Raw genomic sequence first — 20677 nt, forward strand, 5'->3', positions numbered from 1 at the left:
GCTGCTGCATTGAACCAGCACCGGTTTGGGGAAACGGTTTACAGGCCATCAACACAGAGCAGTGGGTCACAGCTGTTATGTCACCCACCCACTGCCTGCTGGACCATGCTGATGACGCTAGTCATGGCCTTAGCTTGCTGGGGCCAGAGTCATTGCTGACAACAGAGGCAGTTGCGTCACACACCACTGCTCAGCCAGTGCCACCCCTGTCAGCATTGGTGAATGAACACACAGGAAGCTGTTGGATTTCACAGCCATACTGCCAGTGCCTGCACTGAAACACAGTGGGCAGCCATAAAAAGACATTGTGGAACGTCTTGCTGTTTGTTTAGCACTCAACGGCATCCCCCTACCCCTCTTGGCACCTTCTATTACAACTGGTGTCAGAATATTGACATCACCTTTTCAGCGCATCTGAACATACAGCCTATAGTACAGTGGGTCAAGAAGTTTAATTGTTGTCATTACAGTGACTTGGTCGGAAAAGAAGCTTGACTGCTGTGCTCTTTGTGTGGTGAATTTTGTTAAAAGGAAGGGGCCAGTAGATTTGTTGCACTTTACAGGTAATTGGGGGAGGGGGGCACAATTGTGTAGTACGTATCAGATGTATACAATGTAACTTGTAAGATCATTAAGCACCTTGTACAGAACCAGTGTGAGTAATGTGTTTCACATGTAATTGTTATGGTCATGTGACTAGACAGTGCCGAGAATCAAATTGGTTCATGATTAAAAGTGACAATTAAGTTAATGTATTTTAATTTGTGTCTCTTGCAATTATTTGTGTTTCAAAATGAGTTCCAATAAGGGCAAACATTTGGCAGAATCAGGAATGCAGATAATATCAGAATCGGAGGAAGTTGATATAATATTGGAAAATGTATCACAATTGACAGTAGTTAATAGAGAGTTACATAGTCTGGTAAAAGCACAGTCACCACAGTGAAATATAGATTTGGCATCTGCAAGTTTAGTTGCTTCCTTCTCAGGTAAATCGACTAGGGATGTGCAAGCATTTGTGGAGGATCTTACGAATGTGGCAGAGATGGAGGGGAGGTGTGACACAGAACTTGTGACGATAGCAAAATTAAAATTAACTGGAGAAGCAAAAGCTTATACTGGTTATATGGAGGCTCGGGAAGGACCTGGAACATTTCAAGAGTGTAGAAAGGGGTTGGTCCAAAAATATACAAACCAAAACAGACATTTTAGGGAACAGTTGGGCATGGTAACAAAGAAGCATCAGTTGAAGAATTTTCAGATAGAATAAGAAAGATTAATGGCTGCACATATGAGTAGGGGCAGAACGCCGAGGAAAATGAAGTGGTTTCACGGGAGGCTGAATGGAGGGCACTTGGAGCATTTTTAAGAGGGTTGCGCAACGTGTAGGACTGTACAGACGGGTTCTGATTGATTTACATACAGGTATCAGATTGGTAGTAGAATGTGAAGAGTTTGATGTGTCAGCCAGATTGCAGGCCAGACAGACAGTGTTTTCTGCCAATATAAAGTGTTTTAGATGTGGATAGATGCAGCGTGTACAGAAGCAGTATCGCAAGCCGCAGAACAGTTGAAAAGGAGGTAGAGGTCAGCATAATGGTAATGGTAATTTCAGAGTTAGGGCACCGGGAAAGAGGCAGACATTAAATGTCAGTGGGAACCCGAGGTTCACGTATGTGCGTCCCCCTTAAAATTAGATGCTACAGGTGAATTGTGTTGTCAGAGGAATAGTATGGAAGGAGAACTGCAGGATATTTCTAGGACACATGGACACATGTTGGTTGACAGTGGAGATCTGGTGGAACATAAGCAACGAAGCCCACCACAGTATAGACTGTGTGGAGTAGGGGATAGACATGTCACATCGTTGGGATTTGTGGGCATAGATTTTTGCTTGGGTACAGTTCTGTTCAGATAATGAGTAGAGACTATGCCACATGAGTGAGGGCCGTGGCACGATTCTGGCATTGGATTTCTTGCGTCAGCATTGTGCTAAAATCTGTCTTAAGCAACACAAGGTGGAGCTTGATGGAAATATGTTTCAGTTGGGAGGGGCTTCTACCACTGCAGCATTATCGTGAGGTGAGTCTGTTGAGTATGACAAACCATTTAAACCACAAGCAATCACACTAAGATTCATTTCAAACAGTTGTGTACCTAAGTATACTAGGAAATCAGTTTGGGTTAATTTTGAGTCTAACTTATTGGTAGGGATGTTGTGTGTGGTAGAACCGATGGAAGTGAATGAAGTATTGGATCAGATGGGTTGCTTAGTGAAAAGAAGTGTTGTACGCATGCAGGAGGTAAATAATGAAAAATGGTACCTGTGTTTGTGGATAATCTTAGTGCCAAGGGTTTAAGGTTAACAAAGGGGTTGTTTATTACTAATGTAGATATCCTGGAGGAGGAATAGTGGCGCACAAAGGGTGACGAACATATATTGTCGCAAAACACCATTTAAACTTCATTGCACTGGAAAGTGAAGTGCCTAAAGGAGAATGACTGTTGGAATTGAGAGATTATCAACACCTGAATGCCAGGACTGGAACAGCTGCTTACCCTTTGCCGAACATTACGGAAACCATAGACTCTTTAGACCAGTGCAAGTATTTGTCAACTGTGGACGCAAGGAGTGTCTACAGTCAGCTAGAAGTCACACTGGAGTACTGACCAAAAAACCTTTTCTTCACCCTTGGAACATTATCAATTCAGGAGGATGCCTTTTGGATTGAAGAACCCTCTTGCGGCACTTCAAAGGTTATCAGTTGGTTTTCAGAGCCCTGAAACTGTCAGATAATGGTGTATCTTGATGATATAATAATTTTTGTTAGTGATAAGGAGCAGTACATACAATGCCTAAGGGAAGTGTTCCTGAGATTGAGAGCTGTGAATATAACCTTAATTACAGAGAAATGTAATTTTGTGTTGGAAGAGGTGGCATACCTTGGTCACATAATTATTAAGGATGGAGTCAGGACAGACCCGAGTTTGGTTAAAGCCATACATACATTTTCTGTATCTGAATTGGCGAAGTAAGTACAATCGTTTCTTGGAGTCGCGAATTATTAGAGCAGATTTGTAAAAGGATTTGCAGGTGTTGCCAGACAGTTGACACAATGGCTAAAGAAAGGTTCAAACTTTGTTTGGTCAAAGAATTGTCAATGTGCTTTTAAGAAACTGAAAGAAGCCTTGACATTTAGTCTGATCTTGGTGTTTCAAAATTTCAATAAGGAATCATTCTGTTGTGTGACATGTCCAACTTTGCACTTGGTTGTGTGTTGTCTCAAGGAATAGATTGTAGAGGGCCCTGGTATGCAATTCTTCAAGGCAAATGAAGACAGCAGAGAAGAATTACAACACAATGGGAATAAGATTGAGCCTCTTCTATGGAATGACCTACTTCAAATTTGAGTGATAACGGATAATGCAGCATTGAAATAGTTGCTGGGGTTGAAGTAAGTTGTACTAGGTTGACTCGATGGGCAGTATGATTGAGTGAGTTTGATTTTGAGGTCAAACCTAAAGAAGGGAAAAAAACATGGGCATGCAGATGTATTAAGTAGGAAAGTAATTGTGTTAGCTAAGTTGAGGAATAGAGTATTACAGGAGACACATGTTAACAAGTCATAGGAGATGTAGGTCTACCAAAAGGAGAGTAGTGGATAGATAGTTGTGGAAGAATAGAAAGTCAAGCATGGGCCAATATGTATGGAACTGCAACAGTGCACATAGAGAGCAGATTTGTGTTGGATGAGAGTACCATTCCAGGGGTTACCTGAAGCATTAGCACCATTTCATTTGCTTGAGACTGATGTTTTAGGTCCTTTCAGTAAAACACTTTCAGGGAATAAGTACATACTCACAATTATAGACCCTTTTTGTGATGAGTGGAAATGGTTGTGATGCCCAACCTATAGGCAGCAACAATGGTGCAAACACTTATAAACAATTGAATACTGAATTTTGGCATACCTGAGACTATAGTGAAGGAACAGGGAACCAGCTTTATGATGGATTTGTTAGAGGAATAGTATAAGCTTGTGGAAGAACAGAAAGAGTGCATAGACCTATACGGAAGATGCTAGGATATTAAGTGAACACACACATTCCAATTGAGATGTTTATTTAAGGTATGTGGTCACAGCATACAACTCTGAATAGCACACAATGAATAGTCACCATATGAAGTAGTATATGGTCATAAGATACCATCACCATTCATCATGTTAGAAACAAGAAAGGTAAGAGAGGACATATGGAACATATGGAACAGAGTGCCCAAGGCTAATACCAAGGTGCTAGAAAAGCAAAAAGAAGCAGTGAGCCATACAGCGAAAATAGTGCAATACAAGGTTGGCCAGTAGGTAATGTTATCGATTTATTATACTCCAGAGGGGAAGACAAAACAACATTTTCAAAGTGTCGGGGGACATATCAAGCTGTGGAAACGATGTTGCCAGTGAACATGAAGATTCAATTGCCAGTGAGGATGACAATTGTACACGTGAGACATTTGAAACTATTTTGAGGGGGTCCTGAAGTTATTCCATGAATTATGGATTTGGACCAGATGGGAAAAGTGAAAAAGAAGGTGCAGAAGAGCAAGTGAGAAGGTTTAGATGAACCAATAAGTAGTAGTCCATATGCATTAAGGCCTAGGAGATAAGAACAGATTTATAATTTTTAAAATATTTTGGAACATTGTTCCAGGAAAACAGTGATCTAATAATATTATAATTTATTTATTAACCACAGCTGTTGCTGCATATAAGTTGTTACTTTTTATTTTTAGATAACTCGTTTCGATATACTGCAGAATTCATCATCAGATCTACATTTCTTGGTGATAGTAGGAATTGCTGGCAGGGAGCAGTCCCATCTGTGCTGGTGTGTTCTCCATGCTAGCTTGGACAGGCCTGCTCCATGCCATCAATTCCTACTACCACTGAGGAATGTAGCTCTGATGATGATCTTTGTACTATATTGAAACCAGTCATATAAAAATAGAAAGCAACAACTTATAAGTGACCACTACTGTATTTACTAAATAAACTAGTAGATTTATGTTTTGTATTTGTTAGAAATAAGTATAGCATAAGGTATAGTGCAGGCGAGATGAAATGCTTCGGGGCAGCAGGGGACTGTAGGGGGAGGGTTAGGTCTGTCAGGAGACAAGATAGTGTGGACCATAACCATGCTACTGATTGTCATCAAAGTAGTAGCCACTTGTTTCAAACAGGGGAAGCTCATAGCTGTGAAAAGTAAGAGCTAGATGGAAGAGGATTGTAGATAAATGGGACATATGTGAAATGGTGAGCCCAAATTTCCCTCTATCAGCTACAATTTTGTGAATAACCCATCTGAGCCTTTCACAGCCTCAATTGTATTGGTAAGAGAAACCTATGGACATGTTACCAGCTGTGAATCCGACAATGCTGAACTAGACCTTAGGACCTGAGTTAATTCAATCCATAGACAAACTCATTAACAAGCGGGAAGGATAAGTCTCTGTGGAGACATTGACAGCATGTAGATCAATACAGGGAGAACCAGTACCAAAGAGAAACAACATAAACCATAATTACATCAGGTACTGCAGTGACACTCAACTCTACTAAGCTTAGCCCTTGTCTGCATGTAAACGGAGTGAAGTATGGATCCAGAATGATTGGATTCCGAGAGGCTCGGTGGCAGTAAAGTGAACTAAAATTGTAAGTTAAGCTAAAATGAACTGAAGGAGCTTGGGTGAAGTAGTGCTCAAGAGAATGTAATGATTAATCTTGGGAAAAGATGGACCAGAGCTGTATATTAATGACATAGGAGACAATCTGAGTAGCCATCTTAGATTGTTTGCAGATGATGCTGTCATTTACCATCCTGTTAAGTCATCATATGATCAAAACGACTTGCAAAATGATTTAGATAAGATATCTGTATGGTGAAAAATGCGCAATTGACCCTGAATAAAGAAAAGTATGAATTTATTCACGTGAGTACTAAAAGAAATCAGCTAACTTTCGATTATGTGCTAAGTCACACAAATCTGAGGGCCGTAAATCCAACTAAATACTTAGGGGTTACAATTACAAATAACCTAAATTGGAATGATCACATAGATAATATTGTGTGTAGAGCAAACCAAAGACTGCGATTCATCGGCAGAACATTTAGAAAGTGCAACAGGTAAAGAGACTGCTTACACTACGCTTGTCCACCCTATTCTGGAGTATTGCTGTGCGGTGTGGGATCCGCATCAGGTGGGACTGACGGATGACATCGAAAAAGTACAAAGAAGGGCAGCTCATTTTGTATTATTGCGAAATAGTGGAGATAGTGTCACAGACATTGTACACTCCTGGAAATGGAAAAAAGAACACATTGACACCAGTGTGTCAGACCCACCATACTTGCTCCGGACACTGTGAGAGGACTGTACAAGCAATGATCACACGCACGGCACAGCAGACACACCAGGAACCGCGGTGTTGGCCGTCGAATGGCGCTAGCTGCGCAGCATTTGTGCACCGCCGCCGTCAGTGTCAGCCAGTTTGCCGTGGCATACGGAGTTCCATCGCAGTCTTTAACACTGGTAGCATGCCGCGACAGTGTGGACGTGAACCGTATGTGCAGTTGACGGACTTTGAGCGAGGGCGTATAGTGGGCATGCGGGAGGCCGGGTGGACGTACCGCCGAATTGCTCAACACGTGGGGCGTGAGGTCTCCACAGTACATCGATGTTGTCGCCAGTGGTCGGCGGAAGGTGCACGTGCCCGTCGACCTGGGACCGGACCGCAGCGACGCACGGATGCACGCCAAGATCGTAGGATCCTACGCAGTGCCGTAGGGGACCGCACCGCCACTTCCCAGCAAATTAGGGACACTGTTGCTCCTGGGGTATCGGCGAGGACCATTCGCAACCATCTCCTTGAAGCTGGGCTACGGTCCCACACACCGTTAGGCCGTCTTCCGCTCACGCCCCAACATCGTGCAGCCCGCCTCCAGTGGTGTCGCGACAGGCGTGAATGGAGGGACGAATGGAGACGTGTCGTCTTCAGCGATGAGAGTCGCTTCTGCCTTGGTGCCAATGATGGTCGTATGCGTGTTTGGCACCGTGCAGGTGAGCGCCACAATCAGGACTGCATACGACCGAGGCACACAGGGCCAACACCTGGCATCATGGTGTGGGGAGCGATCTCCTACACTGGCCGTACACCTCTGGTGATCGTCAAGGGGACACTGAATAGTGCACGGTAAATCCAAATCGTCATCGAACCCATCATTCTACCATTCCTAGACCGGCAAGGGAACTTGCTGTTCCAACAGGACAATGCACGTCCGCATTTATCCCGTGCCACCCAACGTGCTCTAGAAGGTGTAAGTCAACTACCCTGGCCAGCAAGATCTCCGGATCTGTCTCCCATTGAGTATGTTTGGGACTGGATGAAGCGTCTTCTCACGCGGTCTGCACGTCCAGCGCGAACGCTGGTCCAACTGAGGCGCCAGGTGGAAATGGCATGGCAAGCCGTTCCACAGGACTACATCCAGCATCTCTACGATCGTCTCCATGGGAGAATAGCAGCCTGCGTTGCTGCGAAAGGTGGATATACACTGTACTAGTGCCGACATTATGCGTGCTCTGTTGCCTGTGTCTATGTGCCTGTGGTTCTGTCAGTGTGATCATGTGATGTATCTGACCCCGGGAATGTGTCAATAAAGTTTTCCCTTCCTGGGACAATGAATTCACGGTGTTCTTATTTCAATTTCCAGGAGTGTATGTGGATCGGAGTGGCAATCATTAAAACAAAGGCGTTTTTCGTTGTGACGGGATCTTCTGATCAAATTTCAATAACCAGTTTTCTCCTCCGATTGTGAAAACATTCTGTTGGCACCCACCTACATAGGGAGAAATGATCATCACGATAAAATAAGAGAAATCAGGGCACACACAGAAAAATTTTAAGTGCTCGTTTTTTCCACGTGCCTTTCGAGAGTGGAACGGTAGAGAGACAGCATGAAGGTGGTTCATTGAACCCTCTGCCAGGCACTTTATTGTGAATAGCAGAGTAATCACTTAGATGTTGATGTAGAGAACCGTGGGGCTGTGACACTTGAGGTGCCATCCGGAATGCTGATCATGGACCCCAGTTCGACTCTGCGACAGAAACCACGGACCATCACATCAGGCCAGCAGTGGCCCTGGGAAAGAGTTTGCCAGTCATCCACACAGAGCAGTGGGTTATGGCAATTGTGTTACCTGCCCACCACCTGCTGGACAGAGCTGTTTCACCAAAACACTCGCAGCCATAGCTAGCCATGGCCACCATAACCAGAGTCATCACTGACAGAGGCAGCTGCATCACGCACCACTGCTCAGCCAAAGCCACAGTTTGTTAGCATTGCTGGATGACACACACTAGAAGATGCTGAATGCATCAGCATTGCTGCAATTGCCTGTATTGAACCACAGCAGGGAGTCATAATAAGGATATTTTGGAACTTCTGGTTGTTTATCTGGCGCCACATATATCTCCGCACCTCTCTGCCTCCAATGCTTTTCAGATAGGGCTACAGCTTTTCCCTGATTAAATTTCCTCATAGATAATTGCATCATCTGCAAAAGATGTGGCCGTAGCACCATGACTGCATCAATTCAATTTATGCTGAGAGTTCTTGGCAAAATTTATGAAGGCATGCAAGTAGCTGGAGTTTTCCTAGACCTATCAAAGTCTTTTGATAGGGTTGATCATAAGGTACTTCTGTCAAAACTGGTCATAGATGGCAGAAGTGGAAAAGTATTGCACCTCATCATACCATATTTAAAAAAAATAAAATAAATAAATAAATAAAATCTGGAGACACTGTACCTCAGTCTCACACAATAATGGAGAAACATTAAAAAGTTATACATCAAGGGTCAAGAATATTAAATTTGGTGTGCCTCAGGGATCAATAAGTGTTTCCTTCCTTTTTATATGTTACGTCAATGACTTTCCAAAGATAGTAAAAAGCGATACCTTCATTACAATGTATGCAGATGACACTTCGGGCCTTTGTTGGGGAAATGATATTCTTAATCTCAGCATAGAGGTAAAAAAATTTATAGATATTGCAAAGGAAAAGTTTGAAAATGACACTCTAAAAGTCAACTTACAAAAAACAAATACAATCCCCTTCAATGTTGGTGATTTGCAAACTTGTATTGATTCTCAAGATAGTAATATTCTAGGGAAAATCTGCAGTGAGTGTAAATTCCTAGGTATATACATAGATAACAAACTACTATGGATACAGAATGAGATTTTCACTCTGCAGCGGAGTGTGCGCTGATATGAAACTTACTGGCAGATTAAAACTGTGTGCCCGACCGAGACTCGAACTCGGGAGCTTTGCCTTTCGCAGGCAAGTGCTCTACCAACTGAGCTACCGAAGCACGACTCACGCCCAGTACTCACAGCTTTACTTCTGCCAGTACCTCGTCTCCTACCTTCCAAACTATGGATACAACAAATTAACATTGTATGTGCAAGGATATCATCTAGCCTATATGTTTTAAGAAGGATAGCTCCATATGTCAGTACCTAAACAATGAGGATGATGTATTCTGCTTTAATACATTCATTTCTGGCATATGGTCGTGCATTGTGGGGCGAGGCTTCCAAATCTCATGTAGACTGAGTATTTAAACTCCAGAAAAGAGTATGTGTTTTAAGTAAGAAGGCATGTGGTATATATAACATAATTCCTGCATGGTGCAGTACTCTTTTGTATAAGTTCTTACTTACTGTGTTTGTGTGTAGGTAAGCTTCTGCTTAATTTCATGTGTGTGTAACTCAAAGATATTTAAAGATTTTTCTTTTCTTAAGGTGCTTCCTTTCTAAAAACTACTATTTCATATATATACAAACAAGGCAGAGACAGTATTTTAAGACTTTTGAAATAGGGTCTAATGAATCCTTGCATTTAGCTTTCTTTATCACTCAGACATTCTTTTTCTGTATTTTAAATTTTTTTATGAATTGAGGAATTCCCCCCAAAAATTATTCCATACATCAGTAGCGACTGTATACTACCATGAACAGTTTGTATTTACAGTGAGACTTCTAACATTACATGTTAAGTGTATTCAGTTTTTTTTATTTAGATTGTTGAGACGTGTCTCCCTTTTCAAATCCTCTTTAATATGTAGGCCTAAAATTTTGTAGGCCTCACAATTAAGACATTTTTTCCTTGAATGGTGAAGACAGGATTTGCAGGATGGTGGTTTTATGTGGTGTGAAAGTTAAATATCATAGTTTTTTCAGAATGTATGATGAGCCTATTGGTCCTGAACCACTGCACTAAACTATCCACAACCAATTTTGCAGTCTCCTGCAGATTTTCCTCATTGTGTGATTTAATTAGAATATCAGTGACATCTACAAAGATTACTGTGGTTTCATCATGTATTTTATCAGCCAGGTTATTTACACACAGCAGACGTAGGACAGGTCCCAGAACTGGCCCCTATTGGACCCCAATTGCTTATTACTGGGATGTTCCCAGGTGGCATGTTGTTGCTTGGACTCTTCCTTCGCAATATTCTTACCCAATGACAATAGCTGTGAAAGGCAACTTATATTCACTCTCATTGACACCATCATTAAAAGTTTGTGTTATGCTGCTCCAGGCAGCAAAAAAATGCCTCTTGGTCTAACACAACCATTTTGTTACTACAGATTTGTTGTAAGTGGTTTGAACATTTTTGGCCTCATTGCCATGTTGTGTGTTCTAACACTGGCTGAGTTACCTGACAGGTAAGAGTCTTAAAAGGAGAATTTCAGAGACCAAAGACATAAATAATGTGTAACTACCTTAAGAAGTTCATTTGTGAGAAAGTGCTTTTTATGACTATTATTGTTACATATTATTAATCTCTTATAAATATAATTCATTCACATTTTTGGAGGATTTATGGACAAATGTATTCATTCTTTGCAGATGTCAGCTGACGTCTGTGCAGTACTAGGCCCAGAAGTTTCTGAATGTTTAACAGCTGTAGTAGAGAAACATGGCTCTGATGGATCAGGATGCACAGTACTGGACTGTCTGGCTGCACGAGACTTGCTGTCAGGAGATCGTGCTGTTTGCCTTGTGTGCTTGATGCATACCCCAGTGCACCACCGTAACGTGTTGGCACGTCTTGGTGTCCCCAAACCAGAAACACATGCGGCTTTATATTTCGTTGATGCCCTATCACAGCTGGGCTGCATTTCAGGTTGCTCTCCTGATGACCTTTTCTCACAGGTATCATATACATCATATTGTTCCTATATATTCATTTTACTAGGGATACAATGTTTTCTGTCATTATTTATTATTATTACCACCACCACCACCACCATCATCATCATCATCATCATCATCATCATTTAAGATGTGTCAAAAGTACATTTCAGACTAGGTACTTCATAAACAATTAAGAAGAATGGAGGATGAGAGAAATACAACAACACACACAATTTTTGAGGAAATAGTAGAAATTTTTTTAGTTTCCAGATATTGTGGATGCAAAATGCTAAATTCTTTGTAAATCTGACTCTATTTTGTAATTACTGAAATAACATTAATACCCTCTCAACCCATGGAACTGTTATTTTGTTTCATTGTGTGTCCTTCTTCCCTTCTAGGCTTTTTACATTCTAGAGTGCATGGGAGTAATTATTCTTCACCAGAAGAAGAAAAATCTAATAACAGTAACACAGAGACAGTTAATATTTTTTTTTTTATATATTGAACAGTGGGTAGCAGACAATTGCACTTCAGTATTGCATTGGCATCCTGAAAATTCTCATTATTTACTTGCAGCATTTTAACTACAGCAATTGTGTTACAGCTGAAGATGTATAAGCATTAAGTCAAGAAATTACAGAATTAAGAAATAGGACCCTTAAATCAGTTTCATTCAAATTGATTTTGCTTTTTAACATCACTGGTACTCTGTTTACATTGGTATTGATATTGGTAACATATCATAATTTTTTTTAGTTAGTTCTGAAGTTATGTATTTTTCTTCACAGATAATTAAGGTCATTTCAGCAGCACAAGTTTCTGGTATATCTCACTTGAGCCTAATATTGGATGATGTAAGTGTGCTGCTTGATATCGGCTGGGATTTGAAGCAAGTAATAAGTTTCTTGAGCCGTCTTCGTTCTCTAAAATTGGCATCCATGGCAGTTCTCACACACACTGCAGGTGCAGACACACTGACATCTCTTCTAGCAGCTGCCCTGATTCATTCATCAGATACAGCAGTTTCAGTATTGCCTCTAAGTACTGGTGTGAGTGCTGATGTTTCAGGAACATTAATTATACGACATCTACAACGACCAAATAATACACCACAGACATTCCACTTCAGACTTACGGATAGGCAGGTATGATATTACAGTGTTGAATTTTTATGAAACTCACTTACGTGTTAATTCCAGCATTTAACAGATTTCGTTTATGGAGGTTTTTGTGATTGTTTAGATATCTTCAGTCTGTAAAATATGTTGTACTCTGTTTACTTAACACAATGATGTTAATGTACAGCTTGTCCACACTAACATGATGATTTTACTGATGCTGCCAAAAGCAGAGAAAATTGTCACTGTTTGAAAGATATTCATATGTCTCAGAGTACTACCAACATTACGCTTCCCCTAGACACAAAGTAGTACTGTAGGTATTGTTATGGGTAATGTTGCCAGTCCTGTGGGAAACAGCTGACACTGCCTTCTACTCACCACTTCTCTCCCCTCAGTCATCCTAATGTGGGGGTAATGCATTCCACCTACTGTTCTCAATAGCCACCACAGGAATTGTCAACTTATCGTGGACAAGCTATACATCGTTGTGCCACAGCGAAAGGAACATGATATTTAAGGAAAGTATGCCATGGTTAGAATTACAGAGCCACAGTGTGTGTGTATGTGGGGGGGGGGGTTGAGCATCACTTTCTGAACAGCCAATTTTTATGTGTTGGAGTGTGATCACTGTTTATGAATGTGGTATCTTATATTATACACTGAAAATAAGGGAAAATTTACAGACCCTGATTTATTTACAATGTGCAAGTTTATTTTCATGGGACTTTTAACTCAGTATCTCACAGAGCGAAAAAGAGAAATAATTAAAAGTGTGCGCTATCTACATGAGTCCTAAAAGGAGTTCGTTAAACTTTGGTTACACGATAAATCAGTCAAATCTGAAGGCCTTAAATTCAACTAAATACCTAGGAACTACAATTATGAACAACTTAAATTGGAAAGAATACATAGAAAATGTTGTGGGAAGGTTGTAATCTCCCCCCTCCTTTCTACTTCCATCTATTGTCCATATTAAGTAATGAGGGGAGCAAAGATTACAATAAACTTTCTAGTTTACTTAGCTTGTCATGTTGAGGTGGCTCCATTTGTTCTTGTCTAGGGGTCTGATTCTTGAAGCTAAAAAATCTCACATAAGGTCCTCATAATTGGTGTGAACTAAATAAATCAGAAGATTGTTGTTGCAGCATTTTTTTTCATGTAAATATATTGTTTAACATTTTAGTATATCATACAGTATTTTGATTTTTCTTATTAACGAAGCTAAAATTACATTGTTCGCACAAAAATACGTCCAATCGCATCAGAGGCTTGCTTACGACTCTCACACACTGTGGAAATAACCATATTCCAAAGGGTTTACAAACTTTTTTAATAAATAAATTTCTACTAGTTTCTCTAACACCATTAATTTTGATTATTATTTCATAAATGAATCCACCTACCCCCATGAACCATGTACCTTGCCGTTGGTGGTGAGGCTTGCGTGCCTCAGCAATACAGATGGCCGTACCGTAGGTGCAACCACAACGGAGGGGTATCTGTTGAGAGTCCAGACAAACTTGTGGTTCCTGAAGAGGGGTAGCAGCCTTTTCAGTAGTTGCAGGGGCGACAGTCTGGATGATTGACTGATCTGGCCTTGCGACACTAACCAAAACGGCCTTGCTGTACTGGTACTGCAAACGGCTGAAAGCAAGGGGAAACTACAGCCGTAATTTTTCATGTGGGCATGCAGCTTTACTGTATGGTTAAATGATGATGGCGTCCTCTTGGGTAAGATATTCCGGAGGTAAAATAGTCCCCCATTCGGATCCTCGGGCGGGGACTACTCAAGAGGACGTCGTTATCAGTAGAAAGAAAACAGGCATTCTACGGATCGGAGCGTTGAATGTCAGATCCCTTAATCGGGCAGGTAGGTTAGAAAATTTAAAAAGGGAAATGGATAGGTTAAAGTTAGATATAGTGGGAATTAGTGAAGTTCGGTGGCAGGAGGAACAAGACTTCTGATCAGGTGAGTACAGGCTTATAAACACAAAATCAAATAGGGGTAATGCAGGAGTAGGTTTAATAATGAATAAAAAAGTAGGAGTGTGGGTAAGCTACTACAAACAGCATAGTGAACGCATTATTGTGGCGAAGATAGACACAAAGCCCATGCCTACTACAGTAGTACAAGTTTATATGCCAACTAGGTCTGCCGATGATGAAGAAATTGATGAAATATATGATGAGATAAAAGAAATTATTCGGGTAGTGAAGGTAGACGAAAATTTAATAGTCATGGGTGACTGGAATTGGAGAGTAGGAAAGGGAGAGAAGGAAACATAGTGGGTGAATATGGATTGGGGGAGAGAAATGAAAGAGGGAGCCGTCTGGTAGAATTTTGCACAGAGCATAACTTAATCAAAGCTAACACTTGGTTCAAGAATCATAAAAGAAGGTTGTACACATGGAAAATCCTGGAGATACTAGAAGGTATCAGATAGATTATATAATGGTAAGACAGAGATTTAGGAACCAGGTTTTAAATTGTAAGACATTTCCAAGGGCAGATGTGGACTCTGACCACAATCTATTGATTATTAACTGTAGATTAAAACTGAAGAAACTGCAAAAAGGTGGGAATTCAAGGAGTTGGGACCTGGATAAACTGACTAAACCAGAGGTTGTACAGAGTTTCAGGGAGAGCATAAGGGAACAATTGACAGGAATGAGGGAAAGAAATACAGTAGAAGTAAATGAAGCAGGAAAAAGGGAACACAAACGTCTCAAAAATGAGATCGACAGGAAGTGCAAAATGGCTAAGCAGGGATGGATAGAGGACAAATGTAAGATTGTAGAGGCTTATCTCACTAGGGATAAGATAGACACTGCCTACAGGAAAATTAGAGACCTTTGGAGAAAAGAGAGCCACTTGTATGAATATCAAGAGCTCAGATGGAAACCCAGTTCTCAGCAAAGAAGGGGAAGCTGAAAGGTGGAAGGAGTATATAGAGGGTCTATACAAGGGCGATGTACTTGAGGACAATAATATGGAAATGGAAGTGGATGTAGATGAAGATTAAATGGGAGATACGATACTGCGTGAAGAGTTTGACAGATCACTGAAAGACCTGAGTCGAAACAAGGCTCCAGGAGCAGACAACATTCCATTGGAACTACTGACAGCCTGGGAGAGCCAGTCCTGACAAAACTATACCATCTGGTGAGCAAGATGTATGAGACAGGCGAGATACCCTCAGACTTCAAGAAGAATATAATAATTCCAATCCCAAAGAAAGCAGATGTTGACAGATGTGAAAATTATCGAACTATCAGTTTAATAAGTCACAGCTGCAAAATACTAACGCGAATTCTTTACAGACGAATGGAAAAACTGGTAGAAGCTGACCTCGGCGAAGATCAGTTTGGATTCTGCAGAAATGTTGGATCACATGAGGCAATACTGACCCTACGACATATCTTAGAAAATAGATTAAGGAATGGCAAACCTACGTTTCTAGCATTTGTAGACTTAGAGAAAGCTTTTGGCAATGTTGACTGCAGTACTCTCTTTCAAATTCTAAAAGTGGCAGGGGTAAAGTACAGGGAGCGAAAGGCTATTTACAATTTGTGCAGAAACCAGATGGCAGTTATACAAGTTGAGGGGCGTGAAAGGGAAGCAGCGGTTGGGAAGGGGATGGGACAGGGTTGTAGCCTCTCCCCGATGTTATTCAATCTGTATATTGAGCAAGCAGTAAAGGAAACAAAAGAAAAATTTGGAATAGGTATTTAAGTCCATGGAGAATAAGTAAAAACTTCGAGGTTCACCAATGACATTGTAATTCTGTCAGAGACAGCAAAGGACTTGAAGAGCAGTTGAATGGGATGGACAGTGTCTTGAAAGGAGAATATAAGATGAACATCGACAAAAGCCAAAAGGGGATAATGGAATGTAGTCGAATTAAATCGGGTGATGCTGAGGGAGTTAGATTTGGAAATGAGATGCTTAAAGTAGTAAACGAGTTTTGCTATTTAGGAAGAAAAATAACTGATGGTGGTCGAAGTAGTGAGGATATAAAATGTAGACTGGCAATGGCAAGGAAAGCGTTTCTGAAGAAGAGAAATTTGTTAACATCAAGTATAGGTTTAAGTGTCAGGAAGTATTTGTATGGAGTGTAGCCATATATGGATGTGAAACATGGACGATAAATAGTTTGGACAAGAAGGGAACAGAAGCTTTCGAAATGTGGTGCTACAGAAGAATGCTGAAAATTAGGTGGGTAGGAGGTATCGAATTGAATTGGGGAGAAGAGGAGTTTGTGGCACAACTTGACAAGAAGAAGGGACTGGTTGGTAGGACATGTTCTGAGGCATCAAGGGATCACAAATTTAGCATTGGAGGGCAGCTTGCAGGGTAAAAATCGTAGAGGGAGACCAAGAGATGACTACGCTAAGCAGACTCAGAAGGATGTAGGTTGCAGTAAGTACTGGGAGATGATGAAGCTTGCACAGGATAGAGTAGCATGGAGAGTTGCATCAAACCAGTCTCAGGACTGAAGACAACAACAATAACAACAAATGAATCCAGAAATAAATATAGTAAACAGTACAGGATTGTTTAATTAATAACAGAAATTTTAAGTGTGCCAGTAATTCATAATTCTAAATAAATAATTTTAACTGCACATTTAGAACTAGTACATATCGATTATATCATTGAGACTAAAATATTTTATAAAGTAATTCCTTTTCGTAAATTTTAGCTTGAAATATAACATACTGTGTATAAAATTATATGAAAGTTTTCAGAAAAGAAACTGAATAATAATGACTTGCCCAAAATTCAAAAAATAATACTGTTATTGACAACTACTGTTGAGGAAAAGTAATGCTAAAGGAAAATGTCCCATTATAAGGTGAACGAGAGACTGCATTTTATTGGCAGAATGCTTGGAAGATGCAACATATCTACTACTAAGGGGACTGCCTACACTATGCTTGGCCGTCCTCTTTTGGAGTACTGCTGTGCGGTATGGGATCCTTAGCTGATAGAGTTAAAGGAGTACTTTGAGAAGGGCAGCACATTTTGTATTATTGAGAAAAGGGGGAGAGTGTGTCATGGACGTGATACAGGATTTGATGTGACATTATTTACTCGTAGGCAATTCTGATTACAGCGTGATCTTCTCACTAAATTTAAATCACCAACTTTTTACTCCAAATGCAGAAATATTTTCATGATGCTAGCTGATATAGGGAAAAATGATCAACATAATAAAATAAAGGAAATGAGACCTCGTATGGAAAGATAAAGGTGTTTGTTTGTTCCACACTTTGTTCGAGAGTGGAATAATAGAGAATTATTGTGAAGGTGGTTCGATGAACCCTCTGCCAGGTACTTAAGTGTGATTTACAGAGGATCTGTGTACATGTATGCACACTGTACCTGAGATGCAAGTTGATCACTGAACACAATCATCTTTTTTTACCTTTAATTTTGATATGTGCTCATACAATACTAATGGCAAGGAAAGAGGTGAAGAGAGAGGAAATAGGTAAAAATATTGCATATAATAACAAAAAGGAAATTTGGAATAGGCCTAATGTATCCCTTTTATTGACTGATAGATAACAAAGAACACCGAGGAAAAGAGAAAGATAGATAAATGTGCATAAAGATCAGGCAGGTGGCTTGAAACTTCATGACAAAATATAATTGTGTCCCAGGACATAAATGTGCAGGTCTGATTGGCACATAATTTTAACCTGCAGGATGTTTAATTGTAACATTAAGGGTGTTGCAAAGTGACAATGAAGTAATCTTAGCTGAGGGGTGTGACTGCTAGACTCTAAATTCACACATTGCAATAACAACTGTTTGTTTATTAGCCTTGAACTAAACTCAGTACAGCTTCAGAGGACAGCATTCCACACTTTACTACAACTGCATAAAAAACTTGATGCTGTGTAATGAGTGCCCACTATGGCAAGGATCATGATCATTGTAAGTGGTAATGAGCCAGGAGGTACCATGGATGATCAGTGACACTGCACCATGAGACTTTGAGCTTGTGGGCCATCAAGACACAAGTCCAAGTGCGGGAGCAGCTGATGATCCTACAAAGATGTGTGGCTGTGCTGTCTGTCGTGCAGAAGCAGCGGCAGGCGTTGTTACCCGAAGTGTAGATTCACGGCAGTTGACAGTTGGTTTGGAGTGGAACCGGCTGTCAAGGGGAGGAATACAGGAGCCAGTGTCACATGTACACATGACTGTGTGGATGCACATGCCTATGACTGCAGCTGTGACTACCATGATCTGCACACCACATATTGGTGCAGCTGGCATCCCCAGATGCTGGGGCAACAGCAGGAGGCTTGGTGATAAACAGCTTATGAAATCTTACGTTAACAAAAACAACCATCCAGGGTAAAGTAGGAGCCTTGTCTGGCTCAGGGACTACATCCATCAATGTGGTGATCAAATACTTAGAGGCCTGGCCTTGGACTTAATACACTCTGACCCTAATTGGAGCGATCCACATGAAACAAATATCATAGCTATTAATGTTCTGTTGCATAGAGTGCTCACCAACAGGATGGGTGTGGCTGATTATTTGTGTAAGTACACTGACTGGTACTCTGATTTAAAACTTGTGTATATCGTGATCATGCCTCCTGAAATACCACTCCCTGCCTCCTCCTCGCCCCCCCCCCCCCCTTTCAGTGTTGCTATAACCCTATACCCCAATGAAAACAATGGCAAAATTTACATAAAAATGTGAAAAAACAATTGAATTGATTGACTGTCCTGAATGTTTTAAACATTATGAATGACAACACACCAAGCTTTTGTAATATTTTACAACAGTTATTATTTTCTTTGAAACAGTCTTTTACTGTTACACCATCATCATATACAAAGATAAATATCTGTGTTTGCGAAATTTTTGTAGGATCAAAGATTTTGAACTAGTACATGTACAGGGTATCACAGTATGTTTCCAAAGTTGTCAGTTGTTAATGTTTGATTTAGGACTAAGGCAAGAGGAATTATTACATTGAAAATTGTATGAAAAACTGTTGAACATAGATAAAATAGATTACATATTAAATAATGAAATATGTAACAAAATACAACAATTGTTCTGCATAGAAAAGAAGTTGAACATGTGTGAAAACCATGCTTATTATGAAATATCAGTGGTTTCAGATCTCATTATCATTGTTCATTTGAAACATATTCAAGATTCTTGGCTTCCTGATAAAATAGCTGAAAATACTGTAGAAGTAAATGAAGTACTTAGTGACAAATTTACAACAGAATTGCCTGCATTCATTTAATTTCGAAGTAACTAAGACCTTTAGTCAAAACATTATTACAGAAATAGAATAGCACATTTGGGCAAAGTAGCCGGCACAATTATACAGGAATTATTACTGTATCTGGAAGTTCTTGTTGAAATGGATCTCCATCATCTATTCAGTTACTCAGAAATGTATATCTTAATTGTAATTTGTGAAAATCAAGCAAGCAACAATAGACAGCTTCAGTTTTAATTATTGTAAACTTATAAAAGAGGAATTTTGGAAACCCATTTTAGTTCAGCCTGCGGTGAGTTTTGAAATGAAGAAGATCTATGCTCAGAAATACAATGTAATGTATTGCAGACGATTTAATATGGATTACAAGTCGATAAATGTACTGAGTCTTGTCTAAATTTCGCTTTCCAGGAGATTACTGTTTTTAATGATAAAATATGAACTCATAATTATTTTCATTGATAGTGTTAAAATTCAGTAATGGCTAGTGTGAACTGTTACAATAGGGTCAAACTATGAACTGTATTGTTTCTGAACGATAATTACTGTGTTTATCATAATGTGATTTTCGATCTGCAGCGGAGTGTGCGATGATATGAAACTTCCTGGCAGATTAAAACCGTTTGCCCGACCAAGACTCGAACTTGGGACCTTTGCTTTCGCGGGCAAGTACTCTACCATCTGAGCTACCGAAGCACGATTCACACCCGGTGCTCACAGCTTTACTTCTGCCAGTATCTCGTCTCCTACCTTCCAAACTTTACAGAAGAAGAAAATCTCATTCTGGAAACATCCCCCAGGCTGTGGCTAAGCCATGTCTCCGCAGTATCCTTTCTTTCAGGAGTGCTAGTCCTGCAAGGTACGCAGGAGAGCTTCTGTAAAGTTTGGAAGGTAGGAGACGAGATACTGGCAGAAGTAAAGCTGTGAGGACCGGGTGTGAGTCGTGCTTCGGTAGCTCAGATGGTAGAGCACTTTCCCGCGAAAGGCAAAGGTCCCGAGTTCGAGTCTCAGTCGGGCACACAGTTTTA

The 20677-nt window shown here is 40.5% G+C and overlaps 1 protein-coding gene across 3 annotated transcripts in view; it reads left to right on the top strand.

The window, feature by feature from the left end:
- LOC126266943 (uncharacterized) overlaps nucleotides 1–20677 on the top strand; it is a 54534-nt gene that overhangs the window by 17103 nt on the left and 16754 nt on the right. For all 3 annotated transcript variants that reach the window (XM_049971645.1, XM_049971642.1, XM_049971643.1), the window contains exons 2-3: nucleotides 10978–11283; nucleotides 12057–12413. In XM_049971645.1, the coding sequence (XP_049827602.1) occupies nucleotides 10978–11283; nucleotides 12057–12413 (663 nt within the window). The remainder of the gene's footprint in view (nucleotides 1–10977; nucleotides 11284–12056; nucleotides 12414–20677) is intronic.

This window comes from Schistocerca gregaria, chromosome 4, assembly GCF_023897955.1.
Source record: "Schistocerca gregaria isolate iqSchGreg1 chromosome 4, iqSchGreg1.2, whole genome shotgun sequence".
NCBI lineage: Eukaryota > Metazoa > Arthropoda > Insecta > Orthoptera > Acrididae > Schistocerca > Schistocerca gregaria.